This window comes from Grammomys surdaster, unplaced genomic scaffold, assembly GCF_004785775.1.
Source record: "Grammomys surdaster isolate TR1022 unplaced genomic scaffold, NIH_TR_1.0 65, whole genome shotgun sequence".
NCBI classification, from domain to species: Eukaryota; Metazoa; Chordata; class Mammalia; order Rodentia; family Muridae; genus Grammomys; species Grammomys surdaster.
In genome coordinates, this window is record NW_021604567.1 from 19,203,337 (window position 1) to 19,228,706 (window position 25,370).

General features: G+C 43.6%; 2 protein-coding genes across 2 annotated transcripts in view; one reads left to right on the forward strand and one right to left on the reverse strand.

The window, feature by feature from the left end:
* The window catches only part of Ubac2 (UBA domain containing 2), a 145,719-nt gene that overhangs the window by 21,425 nt on the left and 98,924 nt on the right, over positions 1–25,370 (forward strand). The window contains exons 2-4 of the mRNA XM_028772217.1: positions 7,136–7,263; positions 9,984–10,103; positions 10,976–11,085. Coding sequence (XP_028628050.1) covers positions 7,136–7,263; positions 9,984–10,103; positions 10,976–11,085 — 358 coding nt within the window. The remainder of the gene's footprint in view (positions 1–7,135; positions 7,264–9,983; positions 10,104–10,975; positions 11,086–25,370) is intronic.
* Positions 14,669–20,367, reverse strand: Gpr18 (G protein-coupled receptor 18). Its single transcript, XM_028772230.1, has 2 exons — positions 20,162–20,367; positions 14,669–15,825 (listed from the first exon to the last, which is right to left on the reverse strand). The coding sequence occupies exon 2, from the start codon at positions 15,789–15,791 to the stop codon at positions 14,796–14,798; it is 996 nt and encodes a 331-aa protein (XP_028628063.1). The 5' UTR covers positions 15,792–15,825; positions 20,162–20,367; the 3' UTR covers positions 14,669–14,795.

Sequence of the window (25,370 nt, forward strand, 5' to 3'; positions counted from 1 at the left end):
CTGGAGACCTCCGACCCAAGAGCTCTGCCCCCCGCAGGACCTCAGACTGAGATCTCCCCATGTCCAGAGTCGAGCTTGGTGGCTTCTCATAGCCCAGTGTCTGCCCTGCATGTGGAGCGAACTCAGTCAAATTCCCACACTTCTGTCCCACTGAGCTTCCTGGGGCGGCAGACACAGGGACCCACGACTCAACCCAACAGGACCCATGCCCACATGTGCGAGCTACAGAACCACAGTATACTACTTATCTCTGTGTTGAGTGGTACTACTTCTTACATGTAGACTGCCATTTAGTTTTCCCATTTTCCTTTGGGGCATTTACAGATACTGTTTTCAAAGTAATACAGATGATGCTAGGAGAGCGCCTTTATGACAGATAAAATCTGTGCATTAATTGCTGTAGCCTGAATCCTGTGTGTGTGTGTGTGCGTGTGTGTGTGTGTGTGTGTGTGTGTGTGTGTGTGTGTGTGAAGGGGGGGGAACAGATGACAGGTGCCTGGAAAGAGCAATTTCAGAGAGGAAAGATCTGCTTCAGATCATGGCTTTAGAAATGCTAATCTGTGGTTAGCTGGTTCTGTCGCCTGTAGGGCTGGGTGCAGCAGGGTACCTTGGTGGTGAGGGTGTATGATGGAGAGGCCTAGGACCCACTCCCAGGAGTCTTACATGTAGACTGTCATTTAATTTCATAGCAGCCAGGAATGATGGGTGGAAGAATGGAGAGAGGAGGCTGTGTTGGCTGCCACAGAAGGTGGAGAGGGGAAGGGGAAGGAAGAAGGGAAGGGAAAGAGGGAGAGAAGACATGGAGATAGACGCTTGGAGAAGCACAGCTCTACAAGAGGCTGTTTTCCGCTGAGTTAACCCAGTGGTGTGTTTAATCCAGCACCATCATCCAGGCACCATGACTGCTGCTTTCGGACCAGGCTTTCAGTAGCCTTCGGGATGGGTTTCATATTAACACCATAGTTACATACCTTAGTTTTGATAATTTCAGCCTTTAGTAAGTATTCACTACACTGTTACACTTCCCACAGCCTTTACTCTTTTTGCTGTCTCCATTCAAAATTGCACGTGCTTGTTATGGACAAGGCACAGCTGTGAATTGTTAGTGCTTTTTGTGACAGTTTATATGTCTTTCACATAATTGACACCAGGACTGTAGCTGCATGGTAGTCAAATGTAGGATATAGTTGTGTTAGGATGAGATTGTCAGGGTTTGAATTTTAATTCCGCTGGTTGATTGCTGGTTAGGCTGCTGAGACACTTCCTGTGCATATTTTCTGTGTACTCAACCTCAGTGCTCACTCAGTCTGTTCCTGGCATGCCACTTGCTGTAAGCTTCTGATTATGCTTGCTTCTTCATTTCTCCAATAATGCTCTTTCTACCCCACCCCAATACCAGTCTAGACTATTGGTACAAATGTAACTCTTCCAGATACATTTGCCAGACTTCTCAGAAAGTCCTTGCTGATCTGTCACATTGGTGGGAGCCAACAGGATAAAAAATTACTAGGTTTTTTGACAGTTTTGTACAATATATTTTGGTCAAAATCACCTGTCAACTCTCCCCAGACCTTTTCTTTACCCACCTAGCTCTGTGACAACAAAACCCTCAAGATGATTTGTGCTGCCAAAATATTCTTGTTTATATGGTTTTCTCCTAGAGCGTGATAAATGTACCTAGGGCTGTACTCCCAGAGAGAACGCTCTTCTCTCATTGCTCACAGCTGTCAGCAGCTGCGCTGTTAGGGTAGAACTGTGTGCTTGCTCCCCTCTGCACTCCTGGGAGCGGGTCCCTAGGGCTTGCTGTCCTAACTCTGAGTTCATACAGACAGGGTGTGTGGGGTGAGGGGGTTTCCCAGCGCTATCACCACCTCTGCTTTCACATTCTTTCCTCCCCCTCTTCCTCAGTGGTCTCTGAGCGCTAGTGGGTGGCGGGTATACTTATTAGGGCTGAATATTCTACAATCTTTTACTCTCTGAACCTTGACTAGTTGTGGGTCTGTGTTAATTACTCTCTATTGCTAATAAAAGCTTCTCTGAAGTGGATTGAGAGATCCATTGGTCTGAAGGGGGTATGTCAAAGTGGTTCAGGAACTTGATGATGCTGTCTTGTGCCCCCCCCTTCACTTTTGCTGCTCTCCATATCCCAATGCTAACAACCTGCCTTCAAGCCTTTGTCACACCTTTCTCATTCCAGAGTGCCCAAGCTCAGGCCCTTGTTGTCATGCAGTCACTTACTCTCCCAATGTCATTTCTCTTCAGTGTAGGGTCTACCTCGAGGGTTATTTTGAGAATTGGACTTGTGATTCTTTTATTTACTATCAAAGGTACTGAAAGGCCACTGAATGCCAGGTGGTGTTTGAGCTGTGGGGTAGAGTAGGGAGCAGATAGAGAAATGCTTCTGCTGTCATGGAGTCTGTCCAATGGTGAAGACAAGGGTTAAACTAGTGAGTGAAGCCCTGAGGGAGGTGTCTGCTGTGGGCCCTGCTCTTGAGCAGAACATTCTGGAGAGGTAGGGAGAGCGATGCCTAAGACCCTGATAAGAGGAGTGAGTGAGTGCTAGGAGCAAGGCCATGAGAATAGACAGGGCTAGCGCGTGTTGTTAGTGCTAGAGACAGGGACGTAGCACAAGGGGAGCTTGTGTTTTCTTTAACATACTGTATTTTATTTAAATTCTAATTACAAAAATTTCCCCCTTCTTTTCTCCCTCCAAATTCTCCCATGTGTCCCAAATCCCCTCTTTCTAGTTTGATGGCTTTCTTTGTTTAATTGTTGTTACGTATTAGTGAGACACGTCATAGTTCCTTGTCTTTTAACCCATTAATATGATAGATTACATTGTTTAGTTTGTATTCCCACATGCCCTGGATAAAATTGAAATGGTTATATAAAAAATCAATCGTTCAGCATTTTGTTTTCTGTGGCGGTTGGGAGTATGCATGCCATGGAGGTCAGGATACAACTTTGTAGAGTCGACCTTCCCCTTTCATCTTTACTCAGGTCTTGAGGATCATATTTAGGCAGTCAGGTTTATGTGTCAACCTTTTTTTATTTCTCACTAGCCTTCATTAGTATGTTTACTTTTGATCTTTAGAACAATCTATTTTCTGTGTATGGTTGCTTTGCCTGCAAGTATGTCTGTGTCCTGTAGGCATGCAGTACCCATGGAGGCCAGAAGAAGGAGTCACACCCTTTGGAACTGAGGTTCCAGATGGTTGTGAGCCACTACATGGGTGCTGGGAATCAAACCTGGGATCCCTAGAAAGCAGCCAGTGTTCTTAACCACAGAGTCATCTTACCAGCTCTTCTTCTAATGCTTCGTTTCAGTCAAGGATAACACTGTGTAGCCTTATTCATGTTCAGGTGTGCGTGTCAGCAGTATGAGGCACATCCACAGCTTTGTGTAAAAACTTTCAGGACTCTTTTACCCTCAGAACTGTAACTGTGTCATTAAGCAACTTCCTAGTGCTAACTGCTTTTGTGAGCCAGCATTTTACTTTCTGATTTTATGAATTTCACCATTCTAGATGCTTCTTGTAAAGAGAAACATGGACTGTTTGCCTTCTTATCACAGGCTTATTTCTCTTAGCATCCTTGGGTTCACTGGTAGTGTAACACATCAGAACTCCCTCCCCTTTCACGGCTGAGTTAAATCCTGTGTGTGTATGTGGCAGTTTGTTTGTTTATTGTTTATCAATGGACGGTTGGGTCAGAGCCCATCCGTCTAACAAAGGCCCATTGACTGCCTTTGGGAATCCATGGCTGCTGCAGCCACAAGCAAGCCAGACTCAGCTGCGCCACCAAAAGGACCTGTGCTCTACTGGAACCGAGGCAGCAACTAACAAACACATTTCTTTTAAAACTGAAGTCAGCCTTTAGAATTTGTGACATCTTAGGATTTCTTATAGTCCACTTCAGTCACAGAGCTGGTGAACCTAAGCTTATTTTTGTCATGACAAATGGGATAGATTTTTGTAGTGTAGTTTCAGAATCAAGGGATGGCCCAACAGCCCACTTCCTTCCTCGACTCCTTGGTTGACTGTCAGTTTTTCTTACCTGGATCATTCAAACAGTCTCCTGCCTGGACTCCTCCTCTATTCTCATCTTCCAGTCCTGTAATCTCAATTTAGTGACTCAGATGATGATGTAACTTGGATACATTATCCTTCCACCTAACACCCAGCCCTGCTTCAGACACCTTGCCACTCTGAGGGAAGGTTGAAAGCCTCCTCATGCCTCCAGGCTCTGCTCACTGCTTCCCACTCCTTTGGCCTTCTAGTCAGTTTACCTGTTTGCCTGTGCTTTCAGTGTGGCTGGTCTTCCTGCCTGTTGAATGTGGTTCTGCTGAAAGCATGTGTGTTTTTATTTTCCTTTGGTAGATTTTCTTCCCCAAATATCTGCAAGGCTTACTTGCTAAGATCTCTGTGCAGATCTTACTACTGAGAAAGGTTTTCCCTGGCTGCCACATATAGAATGATACCCACCTCTTCCACTAGAAGTCTCTTCCCCAGTAAGTACCAAGGCCAAGGACCAGAGAGGCCTGGTTCACAAGAACAAGCCTTGGTTCCCAGAGCCATTGAGAATCAACTGGGGGTGGGAGTGTCCGTCCTCCACTGTCTTTAGCTGGATCATCTGTTGGATAGGGTGGCCACCATTTTGAGCTCTGATAGAGGAAAAGAATATGAATGACTCACTGACTCTAAGTATCTGTCTGGAAGTGACATATCTTAGGTTTATGTGGCTCAAGCAAGTCACATTGGCATACCTAATGACTGTTGGTGGGCGTTAGTAACACTGCCTTGTGTTTGGGAACTCTCTAGGGATACATGGATAGCAGCCTCAGGCTTTGCCTGCTTGGCTTTTCTGTAGCATTTGCTTCCACATGTCAATCTTTCTTTTCTTTTTTCTCCTGTGGATGGTTAGTATAACAAGAGTAGGGCCTTTGTCCTGATGTCCCTGCTGAATCCTAGGGCCTAGGAACATTCATGATTGATAGAAAGTGCTTAGTCATTTTAGAGTTGGGTCAGGGATATAACCAAGGTACCTCATTGTTAGTCATTGGCAGAGAGACCTTGAGAGGAGTCTGGAGGAGATGGCATGAAATAAGAAGGCCAGGCAGGTTTCTAGCGAGCACCATGGGAACTGCTGGTCAGAGAATTGTGCCAGTGTATGGCTTGGAACCAGGAATTTACAGCTCAGCTGTGTGGTTTTCTCTAGTCATGTTGAGTTGCTCAGGCAGTTGTGGCTGTCTGTCACAGGGAAGGTAAAAGTGGGAAGAGGAGCTGCTGTCCTCTGGGTGTACTTGCACAACTCTATCCTTTCTCTGGTCCCATCACAGGAATGAAGGATCTCACCTGGACCAGGAGAGAAGCCCACCCACCAATGAGGTTGACATGCAGAGGGTGCGTGCGTGCGCGCACACACACGCACACACACACACACACACACAGTGCTGAGGCCCGAGGTTCAGGAGCTGGGCAGATGTCCTACTTTGGAGCCTCGTATGAGTTCTGACATTCTGCAGCTGAGTTCTCATTCCCCGTTCTACAGGCAAGGAAAACTGAGACTTCTGTGGTGCAAGATAAACTAAGGCTGGCTATGCTCACAGTCTTGGGACCTTGTGTCCTGTTGAGGCCCTAGGCAGTAGGGTGCTCTGTCAGGTTTGGGATCTGGCAAGCCTTGGTGAAGAGAGTGTGCAACATTGTATGGTAGTTCCAGTGTAGATGTGTGTAAGACCTAACCGGGAATTCTGTGTGCTTGCACAAACACTATAACCACAGCACCAACTGTGATGGGTAAGTTCACCTGCAGGGATGTCTTATAAATAAGATACAGAATCTGAAAGGGTCCCTCAGTAGTGTCTCCAGTGGCCTTGCCATTGGTAAGCTGGGCATGTCCCCTCTCTGGCCTGTGGACTCCCTTCTGGTGTCCTTCACATCATTGGGAAGTTAGAACTGAAGGAAACCCTGAGTGCCACAAAGTAGGGGACACTGTCAAGGCTAGTTCCCTCAGGCTATGGAGGAAAGAAAAATAAGTCTGGAAACATTTTCCCAAAAGAACTGAAAGCCACTGTGTGTAAGAAGTAGTGAGGTGCACAGTAGGGTGGCAGCCGAGCAGATGGGATTGGAGGCAGTTGGGTCTGGGAGCGGTTGGGCCCAGAGTGTAGAGGTCTGCAGAGCAAGGGTGAGGTTGTAGTTCTTCATAGGAGGAAATGGGGAGTAGGAGTGTACAAGAGCTGCTGAGGAAAGATATGCACATGTGTAGGTGTAGGTGTCCTTGGGACTGCAGGACCTTACAGATGGTCATATTAGCTGAAACCTCTCTTTATAGTTATACATGTACAGGGAAATGAAAGTAGTAACATTAATATTAAATATATCATAGTGTATGAAAAACATTTGAGTGCCAAAGTGCTTTGCTTCTTGGCAAAAGCATTAAGTGGTTTGAGAGTGTGCATCTGTTGTTATAAACAGAGGATTTTATAAGAAATTGTGAGTTTCCGTACATGTGAGTTTGGCTGGGTTTCCAGTAGTTTTCATTCCCTGTGATGTCCTGTCATGAAATATGCCTGGAGAGTTTTCTTGTGAAGACTCTACCCTACAGCATGTCTTCTGGGATGTCTTAGTTCTTGTCACAGGTTGGTTGCCTGTAGCTTCGGTAACAAATGATGACATATCCGATGGCCACATAGGATAAGGCAGAGGTCCCATGAGCCCTCCTGGAAAACTTAACTTGCTTCCTCCTGTTCAACTGTGGGAAACCTCTGGAGGCCCTGCAGTCAGCAGTGTTAGCATTTAAAATCCTTTAAAATCTTTTCAAACCAATGTATGACTCTGTCACCCCCAGGTGCTAACTGGGGGGTGGGGTGGGGTTGCTATCTGGAGGTTACTGGGTATTTGCTGCATTTGGTCTCCTGTCCAGGTGAGCTGACAGAGAAGCCTTTCCAGAGTCTCACCAGCCTGCTATCAGTGGTCATAGCTGCTGGTAGATGTTTCAGGAAGAACTAAATGCCTGAGTTTCAGGACTTAGGCTTCCTTGTCATTCTAAACAAATTAGTTCTCCTACTTTTCATCTTGTGAGTGGTTTGTTATGTTTTTAAAATCCCAGTCATTCTGAACATGGTTTTTCTTCCTAGATAAGGCACCTCTGTCGAAGAGTCTTTTGCTGGTCCCCAGTGCCCTGTCCCTTCTGCTGACTCTCTTGCTGCCTCACTGTCAAAAGTTCTTCGTGTATGACCTCCATGCTGTCAAGAACGACTTCCAGGTGGGCACACTGCTCCTTTGGCATCTGAGAGGAGAGGGGATGTTTTTCTAGACTTGCTCTTTCTTCCTGCAATTTCTTAGTCCCTCAAAACCCCTGAAGTTTCAACAATAGCTTAAGTTTTCTTTAAGTATATTCTTGTATATTGATTTTATCTACCCTCCCTATCCTCCTCCAGCCCCTCCCAGACCCGCTCCCATGTCCTTCTAACTTCATCTCCTCCTCTTCCTCCTCCCCCTCCCCTCCTTCCCCTTCCTCCTTCTCTTCTTCTTCCTCCTCCCCGTCCCCTTCTTCCTCCCTTTCCTCCTCCTCCTCTTCCTCCTCCTCCTCCATTTCCTCCTCCTTTTCTTCTTCCTCCTCCTCCTCCTCCCCCTCCTCCTCCTCCTCTTCCCCTTCTTCCTCCTCCTCCTCCAATCACTGCTGCCCATCTGCACATGGATGTAGCATGCTCCCTGGAGCATGGGAAAATGATCAGTCAATCGGGTCACACCTATAAAGAAGCAGATCCCTCCTCTTCCAGCAGCTGTCACTTGCTGATATCTTCTCAGCTAGGGCTGGGCTCACGACCCCGTCTTCATACTACATTGTTGACTGGCTTGATCTTGTGTGGGTCTCATTTAGACTCCGCAGCAGTGAGTTCACAAGTGTGACAGCTTTGACGCATCCAGGAGACAGTTTCTCAGCATGTCTCCAACTCCTGGCTCTTACAGTCTTGGTGTCCCCTCCTTGACAGTGTTCCCTGAGCCTTAGGAAGGGGTGTGATAGAGATTCCTCATGTAAGGCTGAGCTGAGCACAAAGCCCCGAGTCTGTGAGAGATGCTACTCCTGTATTAACAAGCACACTTTCTAGTTATGTCCATGATATTTTCAGCAAAACAGATTATAATGGAGAAACTCAGTATTTCCTTTTACTGACTGGTAGTTTCTGTTTCAGGTTTTACTCATGGAAATTCAGTTTATAATTTCAAGAGAATTTGTGGGCTACTGAGATGGATCTGTCACTAAAGGCATTTGTTACCAGCTCTGAGAACCTGAGTTCATTTTCTGGGACCCACATGGTGAAAGGAGAGGACCCACATTTTCCCAAACCTGTCTCTGTATATTTGATGAGATGGTTTACTCTCACTCATCTGAGACACGTTCTGAATTAATGCATCTATAAAGGGAATTAAAGCAAGAGGAAGAGCTTTTTTGTGGAAAGAACAGAGCTTGGCCTTCAATGTTGATGAGTGGGTCTTGTGTGGGGGTCGATGTTAGTACCAGTTTGCTGGGTGCCTGGCATCTCCCTTTGCCACCCTGAGCATAAATGTGTTCCTGCTCACCGACACCTTCCTCATGGTGCGTGTGCCTCATAAAGGCAGGTTCATAGGCAGAGAGTGAGACGAGGTCACCAGGGCTGTGGGAAAGGTGGCAAGTTACTGTTCACAGTACAGCATTTAGGATAATAGGACAGTGCATAGCCTACATTACAGCCTACTGTACATTCCAAACAGCACTGAGCCATGTACTTAAAAATAGTTAACATGGTAAATTTTGACTTCTATTTCACAGTAATTCAAAGGAAGCTCAGGGTTAATGTGTTGTAACTGAAGGGGAAGTGAAGTCAGTGTTTTGTAGATGTCATTAGGATCCTTCACATTTGGAGAAGTTAAAGACTCAGAATAGGCCTTTGGAAAATGGAGTTTTCTTTATGCATGTCTTTATTTTCATCTAGCCAGAGGATGAATTTCTAAAGCTGATTGTCTTTTAAAGCTGAAAATATTTATCGACAGGTCCCCAGAGTTGCTCTGTGTGTGCATGCGTGCGTGCGTGCGTGCGTGTGTGTGTGTGTGTGTGTGTGTGTGTGTAGGTCTTTGGTGATTAAGCTCAGAAAGTGCTTTTTTGAACTTTTACCCAAATTGTCACTTACATCTTTGCTTTTAAATTCAGTAATGTAAAATGATCATTCATTAGTTTTTTATTTTAGCTGGTTGTGTTTGAATGTGTGTATGTGTGTGTCCTACTAAACACCATCCCCACCCTTTTTAAAAAACAAACAAACATCTATTTTCTTATTTTTGCGTGGGTGGGGTGGTGGGCATGCTATGGTGCCTTGTGTGGAGGTCAGAGGACAGTTCTGTGGAGTCAGTTGTCTACACCCACCAAGACTTGGGATCTGGGGCTTAAACTCAGAGCATCAGGCTTGGCAACAGGTGCCCTGACTGCTGAGGATTTTATGAGGACTTTTCTGTTGCCTTAGCAAGATGCATCTATTATGATAAGTGAAGAGACTTCTCAATGTTGGGATGTGTGTGTGTGTGAAGAGACTTCTCATTGTTGGTGTGTATGGATGTAAGTGAAGAGACTTCTCACTGTCAGTTGTGTGTGCGTGTGTGTGTATGTGAAGAAACTTCTCACTGTTGGTGTGTGTGTGTGTGTGTGTGTGTGAGTGAAGAGACTTCTCACTGTTGGTGTGTGTGTGTATGTGAAGAAACTTCTCACTGTTGGGGTGTGTGTGTGTGTATGTGAGTGAAGAGACTTCTCACTGTTGGTGTGTGTGTGTGAGTGTGAAGAGACCTCTCACTGTTGGTGTGTGCATATATGTGTGTGTTCCTGCATGCGAGTGTTCTTGTGCTATCCAGGATGGGGTGCTGGCTGGCCTTCCCATTGAATGTGTGCTGTGACCTTGACCTGGGCAGTCCATGGCCCCCTCACACCATGCTCTGCTTTTAACCTCTGTGCAGATTTGGAGGCTGATATGCGGAAGAATAATTTGCCTTGACTTGAAAGACGCTTTCTGTAGTGGTCTTCTCATTTATAACTTCAGAATATTTGAAAGAAGATACGGAAGCAGGAAGTTCGCAGTAAGTTATTCCATGGTTTAGCGTTTTCTGAGGTTCCAGAATGAAATGACCGTATCTGGTTTCCTCATTTGCATATGTGCTACTTCCTGGCTCTCCTGTGTACTAGGCAAGTGCATTTTACCACCCAGCTACATCTGCAGCCCTTGTATTTTACTTTTTAAACTTGGAAGTAAAGTCTTGCTGATTTGCTTAGCCAGGCCTCTGGATCATAGATGCATAACACTGTTCTGGGCCCTTATTTTAAAAATGCCTTCCATTTTTAAAAAACTTAGTATGTTATTTATAATTATTGCTTAAATTACATGATTCTAGATCTGATTTGTGACTTTGACGTTAACCAAAAAAAAAAAAAATTAACTTTAAGCCAATAGCATGATAAAATAATGAAATGATAGTGATGATAATACAAGAGATTAAGGTATGTCAGTAATAACAATTTTAATTAGAAATTTATCTAATGAAATGTTGTCACTTGTTTGGCTTAGTAGTATGTGTGCTACTTATTAGCACTATGTTTTGATTAAATGTCTTTTTTAATATATCTAGAAATTGTAGAAGCTAATACATATGAACAATTATGGCTTATCTCTGGTCTACAGAGTGAGTTCCAGGACAGCCAAGGCTATACAAAGAAACCCTGTCTCAAAAAAACAAAACAAAACAAAACAAAAAATAGCCAAAAGTAACAAAAATAAGTAATATAAAAATAAGCTTATGCGTGTATTCATATGTATGTAATATATATGTCTATCGGTGTACACCTGTGTATATAGACTGTGCTCAAACCCCCATGCCCTAGCTCATGCTAACTAAATAATAACTGTTACTTAGTATTTTAGGTAGCTCACTTTCATTTATCATTTCACTTTTAGTCCTTCTTGCTGGGTTCCTGGGTCTTGTCAGCCTTGTTTGACTTTATCCTCGTGGAAGCCGTGCAGTATTTGTTTGGTGTCACTGTGGCCAGCAATTTACCTTCTGGATTGTAAGTAGCTCACTGTTATTTAGGATTCTTAAATCTATTTGAAATGGTATCGTTCACAAACTCTCACCAAAAGTCTTTTAAGCTGGCCACACCTTTAGTCCAGGCACTCAGGAGGCAGAGAGAGGTGGATCTCTGATTTCAAGGCCAGCCTGGGCTACATAGCGAGCTTCAGGCCATCCTGAGTTACAGTGAATTCGATTCTGTCTAAAATCCAGGACTTTATACTTTCAGGTAGGTATGTGTGAAGAGAATGCAGTGTGTGCTTACATATCCCCATGTCCTTCAACTGATCAGTTTCACAATAATTTCCATTTTCTTTTTAGCTCTAACATTATTCCATAATTTTAGTTTGTTTATTGGAGACAGTGTCTCCTATGTAGCCCAGGATGGTTTCTAATTCAGATTTTTCTGCTTCAGGCTTTCTAAGTACTAGGATAATAAGCTTATAACCCTGAATTCCTTGAGATTTAATTTGTTTTGTGTATTTTTATAGTGATATTTTGCTGTTGTAGTTTTATGAGCTAATTAAATGCAAAAATCCAAAATTAAATGTACTGAAGTTATGTTTCTGAAGAAATTTGTAGATTACCATTTCTATTTTTCCGTAAAGGTAGAACAAAGTTTGTGTACAGGTAATAGCTTTGTGCTTCCCACAGTGACAGACCAGCCTGGTTGTACCTCCATATGGTGTTGATCTTCACATAAACTCATACTCACACACATACACACACTCTCATACACATCACACATTCTTAGATACATACTCACACTCACATATATACATTTACACACACACATACACACATACTCAAACACACTTTCACACTCACATATGCATACTCTCATACATATCACACACATCTTACACATATGCTTACACTCATATATACATTTTCATACACATACACACATTCCTACACACCACACACTCTCCCTCACACACTCATATACACTCTCATACACACATACACATATACACACACATTCACACACATACCCATTTCTATACACATATACACATGTTTATAACTTTTACACACACACACTATAAAAATCAATGTTAAAGAATGGAAACAACTGCCATAGCTATGGTAGAATTAAAAAAAACTAAGAACCAAAAACCAAAACCTTGAAATCTCCACTTTCTTCAGAATAAGGGTCAGAGTCCTCATGGGCCACCTGGAGTGGTAGGAGGAGCAGCAGTGTGGTCATGGCCCGCACAAGGCTGGGTTCCAGCTGTGCCACTTGGTAGTTTTAAAGACCTTATTAGACCTCATGCAAGTGCCTGTGAACTTGGTTTGTAGCTGGCCCTCCACTCATGGGTTGGAGGCTCTGCTACACAGGCTGTGAAGAGGTGAAGTAGGTGCCTTTACTAGCAGCTTGTAGTAGCAACTCCGTTTGATTCCCTTCTTTTCTTGAGCTCCTGTCCACCCTTTCTAGCCCCCCCAACCAGCTTGCTCTTGGCTACCTCTTGCCATTGAGTAGAGGTGCTCAGGCTTTTGTGTTCAAGGTTACAGCAGATGTTTTATTAATTCAATTAATATTTCTTCCATGCATTTATTTTTATGTCATTGAATTCTTGTCATCAACCGTCTGTGCTACTGACCAGGTCTTTGTGAAGGGTCTTACTTGGCATATCAGAGACACTGAGAGGATAATTGTTAACATGAGCCGAGTTAGACTCTCAGCAAGGCTGTTGATGTCTGCAGAGGCTGGGCTGTGGTTCTCTAATGCTCTGGGGAAAGCTGCACCTGACACCTAATGGATGCACACAACTTACTTCAGCTCAGAAAAAAAATCTCCATTGTTTTCATTGTAGCTACATTATTAAAAGCTAAATATGTTAGCTATGTCCAGTAACCTATGCCTGACACATTTGCCCTAATATACCTATTATTTATTAGTTGTTTATATTTTATGTGTGGGTATGTATTTTCTGGAATCAGACTTCTTGAAAATAATTACATTTGAATTTTTTTCATATGTTAAGTGTGCTTGGTGCTGATGAGAGTGGTCAGTGGGTAAAGGCACTTGCTACCAAGCCTGATGTCTGAGTGTGATCCCTGGAGTTCACATGGTGGGCTGGAGGGAAGTAACGACCTATACAGGTTGCTCTCTGATGTCCACACACATGCTGTGGCACACACATGCCTACATACGCTAAACATATGTAATACATTTTTAAGAACATCTGTTTACAGTGCTAAATACATTATGGTTCCATGAATTGTTTTTCATTATATGCAATTCCCTGTGGGGACCACAGGACACGTTTAACCTCATCGCTTTGTGTCTGCGCTCTTCTTATGCTTTAAACGCTCAACATGTTCTTCAAGGAAACCTCTTGGGAAAATCTTCAACCGAAAGGTTGAAAGCAGACTGTGACTAAGCACCTTCTCCTTCCCCGAGGCCGGGCAGATGCCGGGCCTCCTTACTCCTGCAGTACTAGTGTGCTCCCACCCGTGACTTTGTACCCTAAACTCCACACTGAACACAGGGCTTTCCCACTCTAATGCTTATTAAAGAATTTTGCTCTTCCATTGTTTTTCTCTTTGTTCAAAAGCTGTAACAAAGTACCACCTTTGCTCCTGTATCTTACAATTATGACAGTATTTACATTTGGTAATTATTTATGATTTTTGAAAAATTAGTATCAGACCTGAAAAGAGGCAGGGGCAGGTGGATCACTGAGTTCAAGACCAGCCTGGTTACTTACTGAATTCCAGGCCACTCAGAGTTGCACCCTGTCCCAAAACAAGAGGAAAGAGTGATAAAGGTGAATTTGCAGAGGAAGTTGTAAGTCTAAACATCTGTATCTATATTTAGAACAGTAGGACTTTTATATGTTGTTATTTGGTTCCTTTTTTTTAAGACAAGATGTTTATGGAGAGATCAAATAGGCTAGGATTGGAACCTATGATTCCCTGGCTGGTGCTGCTAATACTGTAACATTTGGCCTGGAAAAGATTCTGTCTTTTGTAGTGTGTGTGTGTGTGTATGTGTGTGTGTGTGTGTGTGTGTGTGTGTCAGCAAGTGTTTGTTGAGTGCATCTGTTTTTACAAGAAAGGGCTGGGGAGGCCATTGGAGCTTCCTGGTTCCTTCAGTTATGCTTGGTGGTGCGTCAGGCAGAGTTGCTTTTATAGAAATCGTGAAAGCTGATGTCTGGAACATAAAATACATCCTAAGGGTGAACTTGATGTCAGGGAGACCTATTAAATTATTTTGAACAATAGCTTCTTTTCTTCCCTCTCAAGAGTGTATTGTATACAGAATCTAAAAATGTTAAGCCAATTAACCACCTTCTCAGATAAGGCTTGATTATGAAGCCTAATTTGGGTGCTCTCCCCCAAGTAATTCATGAACATGTTGTTTTTATTACTTTTCTTGTTTTTGTTTTTTGTTTTGAGACAGAGTCCCACTATGTAGCCTAGACTGGCTTTTCTATGTCTTCTGAATATTGTCTTATAGGCATGGGCACTACACATGGCTCATGCACATGTTTTATACAAGTTGTAAGATAAAAAATAAATGAACATATCAGAATACTCAGTATTTAATCTTGTTACTGAAATAAAATTCGACAGAAGTTTTAAAAGTTTATTATTTTTCTTTATTAGAGCAGGGACTGGATAATATAGAATGCTGGTTCCCCCTGAGAGTAGATAGAAAAAGAATGTTAAAGAGATTGAAGACAGGCAGCTTGCTCTGACTCAAAGCATTTCACTGTTCATGTTGCTGAGTGACCTTAAACTGCCTGATCGGACACTTTTTCTGCGCACACTGCGAAGGTAATTGCGGTACAGCATGACACTGATGACTCGAGCCTGGAACTGTTTGGAAACAATGTAGTAGAGAACAACATCGAGACATGTGCTGAGGTTCATGAGGAAGGTGGTGAAGGCTCCCCAGGGGCTGTAGCTGTTCTCCTCTCCTTGTAGCATCAGGACAGCAAAACAGATGTGGAAGGGCATGAAGCAGACAAGCACTTGCAGCAGGAGCGTGATGATGATCCGTATGGACTTCTCCTTGACCTTGGGCTTCAGCTTAGACGTCTGCCCTCGGAGGAGACTGTGAATAATGACCACGTAGCACCCAATCATGATGAACAAAGGGATCAGGAAGAAAAATATGAGCCGGGTGAAATTGAGCACATTGACAGCTTTTAAGTGGATGATGTCGGAGATCTTGAGGCAGGTGGCAGGGGAGGAGGCCTTATCTGGGTCTTCATAGAGCAGGAGCAGAGGGACTGTGGTGGTAAGGGTCATTATCCAGATCCCCACACATGCGAGCACGGCCTTGCCGGTGTTCTTCAGTTCTTTGGCGTATTTCGGCTGTACTATGGCCATGTATCTGTCAGCACTAATGAAAGCAAGAAGCCACAGAGCAAGGCTTGGGTAAAACACCACCAGGGCCCCAAGAATGTGGCAGAAGTACTCTCCAAATGGCCATTCGCCTTTTGCATAGTAAAACATCCGAAAGGGCAGACTCAGTATAAATACTAAGTCCAGTAGTGCGACATTCATCATGTAGATGGTTACTGTGGTTCTTTTTTTGGTTGTACAGCTGAAAACCCATAATGCAGTGACATTAACAAACAGCCCAATCAGGAAGATACAGCTGTAGAAGACCAGGGCTGCGATTTTGTATTCCTCTGGGTGTGAGCCATTAGAAAGAACAAGCTGGTTGTGATTGCTTGGGGTAGCCATCTTACAGCAGGTTGGTCCCCATGATATGTAGAAACTGTGAGAATTGTCGAGAAAACAGGAATGAAAACTTTGGTTGGAAATAGAGGCTCCAGAGCCCAGGACTTCTTTTTGAGGGCATTTTATACTGAAGACTCCATGTACATGCTTTAATATTGTTAAAGAACACATACCCTAGAAGTTACTGCTACTATTTACTATCTCTCTTTAACTGTTTTTATTTTTGGAGCACTGGGCATTGAACACAGGTCCTCTGTATACTATGTACCTCACGGAGCTATGAATTCCTGTCTGTCTGTCTGTCTGCCTGCCTGCCCTCCCCCACCCCCCATTACTTTTTTTTTTTTTTTGTGAAACAGGATTTCTTTATATAGCCTTGGCCATCCTGGAATTCATTATTTAGACCAAGCTGGCCTCCAGCTCACAGAGATCTGCCTGCCTGAGTGCGGGGGTTAAAGGTGTGCGCTACTACACCCAGCCCAGTGTTTATAATGTACTGGCCTGTTCAGGTCCTAAGATGGATGTTCTGGGAGACTTATCCAGTTTCATTGACCTTCTTATCTCTCTCTTCCCCAAATAATCAAAGCAGAAGACAGCAGGAATTCTCTGGAGTAATGGGAAAAGGTCCAGTCTGTATTTTAAATCTTACAAAAAGGCTTGCCAACCTTTATTATCTTTATTCTGTTTAAACATTTTATAACTCATATAAGTAATAATCAAATACTTTTCATTCATAAAATACAATCATAATTTACAAAACATGAATCAGAACACAAACAAAAGAACCAAACAGCTAGTGACTGATTCTCATGTGTGAGTGGGTAGGAACTTTGATTTTTCTCTCTATGCCTCTGCTGCCTCTCTAGCACTTAGTAGGAAATGCCAAGTGGACCATGAGTGAAGGAAATGGTGTTTGGTGAGATGATTCTCAGCATCTGTGTGGCTTGTCAGTCAAGTCTGTTGACTCTACCCCCTTTTTTTAAGTTGCAAACATTTCTGCCTAGTGTCCTATGTTCTCTTCAGATGGTCGTAGGTCTGGAATCACTACTGCCCTGTGTCATGGTCTACTGGAAACCTAGAGCAACAGGTGCTCTAGGAGTATCTAGGGCAGGGACTTCCATTACCAGGGTCCTGGAATTTAAGTGCAGTGGCATCCATGGGACATTGAGTTGAGAAGGAGCAATTGGAGGAAAAGTTCTGAAAGTCTCACCACTTTTGTAGTACTGCCCTGCCTAAAGAGTGTAAATTCTGTCAAAGAGAAGTAGGTCTGAGAAGCCCTAAGTGTGTACAGAAACTAGTCGTCCCGCCATCGTCCCACCATCAAAAACTATTTATTTAGAAAAGAAACAATTCTAACAGTGCTATAAATATGGAGCTCTCAGTGTGACATTCCCTTACCCAGGGTGTACTGCCAGCAGAGACTTTAAAGTACCGCATATGAAGGGTGGAGCCTGGGGGCGTCGCTTTGAAATATGAGTGTGTATGAGAAACTTTTTTTTAAGAATGTCACTTTGTCCAAGCCAGAGGGCCCACCCAGAACCCCCTCTGACAGGCGATTTGAATTTTTGCTTAGGCTGTGAGGCTAAGCACTGCAAGGGAATATAAATAAAAGATAAAAAATATCTCTCTGGGTTCCCTGAGGGACAAGCCTGACTGCATAGGGGTTGATGTCAAAAGTATCCCCTCTCCAGGAAAAAGACATCGGGATAGGTATGGCCCTCATGCCTCACTGGACAATGACAAGGGGACCGGAGCCATTACAAGGTCCCCTTCAAATACTGGAGGTCAGGCCTCTATCCCCGCCTTTGCAAGTTTAGAATTGCCACAGCCCTTCTATACTTAGAGAAGGGAGGAGATGTCAGGGGCAGCCCTGCTTACACACTGAAGGCCTAAAATCAGCCATAGGCCTAAAATCAGCAATAGGCCTGTAATGCATGTATACTAACACCAAGTCTTGGGTCTCAGTGGAAAAACATTGAAACAGATGGCTATAAGCTAATGTTAACAGGCAGCTTTTGTGGAAATTTACCAGCCTGAGTAGTCATAGACCTTGTAAATAGATAGCCTTGACGGATAGTACCAACTTAGATAAGGACAAGTGAATCATAGGCAGAGTCATAGTGACTTGTCCCCTGAACCTTCACCTAGCCGATACCCGGTTCTGAAGATATCTGTATTCCCCCTGAATACCCACACTCCAGTGTCATTCCCTTCCCCACATCCTGTCTTTCTGTGTTTATACCCCTGTGTGAATTAATTATGATTTGAGAAAAAATTTTTAAAAAATTTAAAAATTAAAAAAAAAGAAAACAGAGCTTTTGTGGGATGTGGCACTTGCATAACTGTGGACATGAGCAGGGGATGTCTTCAGCAGGCAGCAACAAATGAAGCACTTGTAAGACGTAATTTAAATGGGAATTGAAAGCAACCACACAGTTAACTTTCCCTGAGATATTTCATTCTGATTAGAGAAGTGGTATGTAGAGATGAGGCAGTGTGAACACAATTCATTATAATCCTATAGATGAGGCAGTGTGAACACAATACATTGTAATCCTATAGATGAGGCAGTGTGGACACAACACATTGTAATCCTATAGATGAGGCAGTGTGAGCACAACACATTGTAATCCTATAGATGAGGCAGTGTGGACACAACACATTGTAATCCTACATCATACGATGTCATTTGTCATCATTCCCAAAGCTTTAAATCCTTATATTGTAGAACTTGGAGTTTTTAGAACAAAAGAACCTATTCTCACAACTACACAAATGAACAGAAAAGCCAATGCAATCAGTTCCTGTAACCTGTTTTACATCCTATTAGAAGTAAAGTGTACCTCCCTATGCTATCTTATTTTGCTTTTGTTTGTTGTTGCCTCTGCTGCTGTTTTTGATGCTGTTTAAATAAAGATCTCACTACAAAGTCAAAAAAACAAAACAAAAAAAACCAAAACAAACAAACAAAAAAGAATGTCACTTTGTAACATGCTTATATTTAATTCAGCTCTGAGTCTCTCTTTAGTGAAATTATAAGGACGATTAATAGCCCGTGGCTGGTTGATGAGAATCAGTTTGAACAATCGTGTAGACAGGACGAGATACATGTGTGTTTTCTCCTTCCTTCCTGGTGTTGTTTGCCACATATTTGGCTTAAATATGATTTTGGAATAAAATTGTATATATCTGAAAACCTGTATTACAATTTCCCAATAAAGCTGAGAATGGTGGCACGTGCTTTAACCCCCGCACTTCTGAGGCAGAGGGAGGGGGATGTCTGTTTGAAACCAGTTTTCTCTACATAGTCTAACTCCTACACCCCCAAATATTTATATAACTAGAATACTAGTTTCTATGTAAATGAGAAAATTACTGCATAGGAAAGTTAAATCTTAACCATTAATCTCAGAGACTTAGAGGCTTAAACATTTTAACTCTCTGTGAGTTTTAAAGAAACATTCACAAAGTAATGAAGTTTCCTGGTCTTTCCTCCATTTACCTGTCCCCTGATGTTGTCATGGAAACGCCTGTATCTACAGGCTGTCCTTCCCTGGCTGCTTTTTTGTAGTCCACCTGCTCCAGTCTCACTGTGCTTACTTGTTCCAGTGTGCTGCTTGTATCTCCTCATTACCATATGGACTAGGTTCTACAAGATTTTGGGTGAGCATTGAAAACTGTCTTTCAGGCTAAGTTTTGAAAACTTAAGTACTATGGTTATCTGTAGTTTTTTTTTTATTGAAACCAAGTAATTTCATGAAACAGTATAATTGAAACTAAATGACAAAGACATTGAATTATGTTATGATGTATTATGCCATCAACATAATGTGTTAAATGGATGGGAAAGACGGCGAGGCCTCAGATCCACACCGAGAGCTACTGGCAGCTCCTGTGCTAAAAGGGGGAGCAATAGGCCTCCCAGGGAAGAGCACACCAACTGGTCATCCAGTACTAAACGGTCAGCCTTGAAATCACACGTGAGTAACACTACACAGATGAGCGGGCTATATATATTTAGATTGTGTGTGTGTGTGTGTGTGTGTGTGTGTGTGTGTGTGTGTGTGTTTAACAACAGTTAAAAGAGAAGGAGGCCATGAATTTGTAAGAGATTAAGGAGGTGTAGGTGGGAGGGTTTGGAGGGAAGAAAGAGAAGAAATGTAATTATATTGTAATCTCAAAAATAAAATGAAAGCATCTACAACTCTACACTTACTATTAATATAAAATACTGAAAATGAGTGCCGAATCCTGGAAAAAGAATAACCGTTTGTTTCAAGGTCTTCATCAGATGGAGCAGAAGTTTTGAGTTTAGTAAACACAACATAACTTCAGATAATGATTTACCATGAAATTAATTGGATGCAGCTTACCTCCTGTCTGTCCCAGGGCCGTCTGAGAGGTGCCGGAAAGAGAGTGCTCAGAGCCGCCTGTGTTAGGTAGATGGTGTCTTTGAATTGTTTTTCTTTTGTCTGTGCCGGCTCCTCCTGTTGAAGGATTGTTGAGATGTAGTACCGATAGTGGGGTTGGTCTGTTGGGCTGTGAGCACTGCTCTGCCTTTTTCAGGAAATGCTCTGAAATAAGCTTCTCAGCGTGGGACTTTACCCTGGATGTGGTTTTCTCTTTCACAAGTGATTTGTTTATGAAGTCCTGCCCAGCTTAGGCTGCTCTTGAAACAATGGCATATCTTGAAGAAAGGCATATATAAGAAGGGGAAATTGAACTAACTCCTTGTTTTGATATTTGAAGTCTGTGTCACTTACAGGCAGGAGATTTGACATTGGGCAGAGCAGGTTCAAAGCCTAGCTGCTTTCTAAGCTCTGTGACTTTGTCTAGCTTTTTGTTGTTCCTGTGTGGTTTCTATCCAGTTGAAATACATAGCACTCATGTGATAGGGTTGAGAACTCCATTCCAGAAAAGCCCTGCTTGTAAGAGAGCACCTGTTACCTCTGCCACCCTAGTCATCATCTCCGTGGCCTCTGCTCTCTCTGCTCTGCTCTGCTCTGCTCTGCTCTGCTCTGCTCTGCTCTGCTCTGCAGATCTATTTCTGGATCCTGTAGGTGCTTCCTACACTTTGTCCATTTTCTATCTCAAGGCAGCCTAGCAGTAATTTTTTTCTTGCATGAATATCCTTGCAAACCTTAGGAAGGACTGAGAAAGTGTTGGAAGAATATACATGTAGTAGTGTTCTCAGCTGAGAAGGGAAGTGAAGCCCACAGAAGGGAAGATTGGGCAGCCCAGATCATCGCTGTCTAGCTACTCTGAGTTTAACTTTCTCTTTGTAGTGACCCAGCCCTTGTCCAGTTCAAAGTATCTCTATATCAGCCACACATGATTGGCCAGCTTTTTAAAGGAGTCTAAGCTTGCCTGCTTCAGTGTCTGTAGTGTGAGCAATTTAAGATGGTTCCTGTCATCTTGTCCTGCCTGTTTTGAGACAGGGCCTTATTGGCTTCCTTGGAACTATGTAGACCAGGCTGACCTTGACCTTACCCTAATCTTCCTGCCTCTGCCTCCTGAGTGCTGGACTCCAGCTGTGAGCCACCACAGCTACCCTGGCTTGAACTTGAGGTGGTTTGAGAACCTGGCTTCTTTTCTCAGAAGTGCTAGACTTTCATTCTACAAAAGGTACTGAAGTTACCTGTGGTAACAAACTACTGGTAGCCATGGTACCGTCCAGATCATGTATGTGATCATGAGCAGTTCCTGTGTGGGTGAGAGGTGACTGACTTGAAGCCCTCCCTAGACAACGCTTTGGCATTGCCGAGTTACATCACAGTTGTTTTAGATGGAGTTATGTTTTTTCATATGCTACACAGGAATGTGATATTTCAGCTGCATGGAAACCTCCTGACTGGGACCCAATGTGTTCTTTACCACAGAGTCTTTGAGAAGGTTTCTGACAGGAAGTACTGATTGGCATTCCCTGTGCTGCTACAGTCAACAGATGAGGAGTCTGGGGTCTCTTCTCATTAAGACTTGAGTCTTTTCACTGTGCATTTTTAGTTGAGAACTTCCATTTCTTAGTGCAAGTTACCCAGATTAGGAGCTTCCCAAAAGCTCGGCAGAACCCACTTGTAGACCCTCCCTTTGACCACCTGACAGCTGCCATTTGTCCTCTCCTGTTTCTTGAATTTCTCTACCCTCTAAAGCTGGACTAGCCTGGACAGTTCCTTGCCCCAGCTCTGTGCCTTGTGTTTGTGTGGCCATCCCACAGACAGTTGTCTTTGATGCTCTGCCACTACACCATGTGCTTGGGGTGGTGACACGAGTTGCATCTAAGGAGCATTTAACGTTGTTTGATAGATGAGAAAGTGAACATATGGAGACGGGGGAGTAGTGGATGGTCATCTGAGCCCAGAGCCATCTGCAGGGACACTGACCAGTCTGAGATGTGGTGAAGGTCTGTGTGCTCGAGGCCATGAGATGGCCCTCCTGTGCTCCATACCTTGACTGCAGGTTGGAAAGGGTCACAGAACTAAAGTAGTAGCTTCAGGCTGAATGACAGTAGACAGTGGATCAAGGGTCAAAGTTTATGTTTCCTTTGCCTGAAAGAAATCGTTACTCTTACTCAGGGACTTTTTGACCATGCCTGCAGTTTTCATCTTCTCACTGCACTTTGGAATGTGAGAGGATTCTTGCCAAATAAGGGTTTCTTGTACTCCCAGGGATGACAGGGTTCCCTGCACTTTATGAAATGTTTTGGTTTCACTTTGAGGTTTGGTTTGAGCATTGAAGATTGTGTAGGTGTGTTTATATATTCAGTAGGAGAACCCAGTTTTTAAGTCAATATGATTCAGTTAAGACACTGTTGGAAGTAGAGTGTTATTACATATGTGCAGCGTGTCTTCATATAGGATGGGCTCCAAGGGTGTTACTACATGTGTATAGCATGTCTGCATGTAAGATGGGCTCCAAGGGTGTTATTACATGTGTGTAGCATGTCTCTATGCAGGATGGGTCTCCTTTGTTAAAGCTTTGTTTTTGCCACAGACACAGTTATATTTCCTGATCTCAGTGGTTGACAGCCATAACAAGTGTGAGAGCATATTACCCTGATGATCTGCCCATGCTGTGGCTCGAGGACTGCTGTAATACTGTTCACCTGGCTGTCCCTGCATGGGGACAGTGGACAGCAAGCCCTCAGTGGTTGGTAGCTGGCCAGTCCCTAAGGAAAAGAGCAAGAATGACAGACAGAGACTGTTCTGTGAGAGGGGAGGCGTCCTGACCACGTGCCCCCAGCACTCTGATCGACAGTTCGGAACCCTTGTCCCCTACCCCTCACTTTCTCAGACTGTCCCAACAATTGTTGCCTCAGAAGGGCTGGGTCCTGGGGTAGAAGATCGGGTGTTTTGAATAGTAGGAATTTCTGAATAAAGTCTTAAGAGATTATTTAAATGCATCTTTTAATCCCAGTGATTTATAGATATAGTCTTATAGCCAATTTAGTTTGAACAGAAATGTCTTTATGTTGTTAATTTAGTCTTCCTTAATTCTGCCTCTTTTGTGCATCTTAAAATGTTTATGAACATTTAATCAGACAGTTACTTACCTCATAAGAAATGACTTGAACCCAGATATGACCATCAATATGCTAGATGAGTTTAGCTAAATAAGCAACAAAAGTGTTTTCTGTCATTAAGAAATTCTCAGAGGAAAGGACTTCTACCTGGGAGCTCATCAGACCTGTAGCTATTGAAGTCTTAGGACTCCAGACCAAGAGTTCACAGGCTTATTCTCTCTCAGTACAGAGGTCCAAGCTGATTGATAACCCCAGAGCTATTGCGATACACTTGACGCTAAACTGCAAACTCAGATTTCAGTTACAGGAGATTCACACAGAAGTGAATATGTGGGAGTATTGTGTACAACACTAGGAAGTCACTATTGAGGAGAAAGAAGACTGACTGTGGACCAGGGCTGTGATGTCCTCCATGTCTTCCAAAAGTCCATGGTCAAGCGTTTAGTCCTCAGCCTGGAGTTCATTCTCAGAAGGTGGTGGAGTCCTTAGGGAGAGACATGAAACCTTTCCATAGGCTCAGACCGAAGCTGCTAAAACTGAGCCCAGATGAACCATCTGTGTCTAGAGCTTTATCTCGGGCACGTGTGACAGTAATGTAAAGACGGTGAGCACTGAATGGTGAAGTAAGAGCTTTGCTCCCAGGTACGTGTGAGGGGGAGGATTTTAGTGTACAGGCGTCTGTATGTTAGAACTATATCTAATGTTTCTAATTACTCAGCTGATTTTTCTGCCATTATCTGTATCATTGGGACAGGCAGTCGGAGTGTGCCTCTATCAGGCAGTGCCTCTTACCCGTTATCTCACTCTGTTCCTGCTGTCCCTAAGGTGTGTTGAAGACACTGAGGTATTGATGACGTGGACTGTTTCTGGTTTTCAGACAGTATGCTCTGTTCTGTATCATGCACTGTGGTCATATACTTATCATCATTGTTATAGTTGATTCTCAGAAAGAGTCATTTCTGAGGGAACAGACAGACCCCTCCACAGAAGACTTCATCTCCAAGGCTGGATTCTGCCTGCCAGTAGATCTGTGTCTAGGAAGAACTCTGCCATCTAGTGGGCAAGTTGAACAGACACCATACCCCCTCCAAACAAACAAATAAACAACCCCCAAAACAAAAAATCCAGAAACCAAAAAACCCAAATGTGTTCACATCATCAACAAACAACATGTCTGCTAACTTCATTTGTGATCACAAAAACGAAAGCTAAACCTGCAAAATAGCATCACCAATGTGACGGTTACTCACAGAGATGAGGATTTACAGTGTGGGTGCTGGGCACCTGTCACCTAGAAACCTATGCATGTTGCTGGTGGGAGTTAAAACACAGAAGGCCTTTTGATATTAAGTACTAAATGAAGATGCGCAGATGCTATGGTCCAGGCAACTCCTTGACATACAACCAGTGAGACCAGAAGACAGATAAAAAGCATTCATAGCAGCCTTGTCTGTAACAGCCCCAGAGTAGAAACAACCCATCATTAACCAGCTGTAGAATGGACACTGGAATGCTCTTAGGTCAAGAGAGTGGTGTACCTACAAGAATGAACCTCATTACAGAAAGCCCCGTAGGAAGGAACCTGTGGTGAGTGATTCCTCCATCAAAACAGCGACCACCACATGTGGACTCCTACACACACTTGGCCTACTTCTTGGAAGCCACACACAGTTCAGATAGACAGGGAGCAGCAGATGCCTGTAGGGCAGGGCCCTAGGACAGTTTTCCAGTAGCCTTCACCGTAGGTCCAAAGAGATGCAGGCAGGAGGAGATAGAACCTGGAAGGAGAGAGCCCTGTGAGTAGGCTGTGTGTGGAGTAGTGACTAGGCTCTCTGCAGGAAGGAGTTGGGAATAAATGTCCCCTCACCTCAGGCCTCCCTTCCCTAACTGCCCTCCATGCTCCCTTTTCAGGACTCTGGCTGGAAGCCAGGTGCTCCTAGCTTTTGGTTAGATTCCACCCTTCAGCCTCAGGGACAGAGCAAGGTCAAGCAGGGGAAAGTAGTAGAAGAGTTTTGAGGACACCACGGTTTCTGTATGTGTGGTACATTATCTCTCCCCTCCCC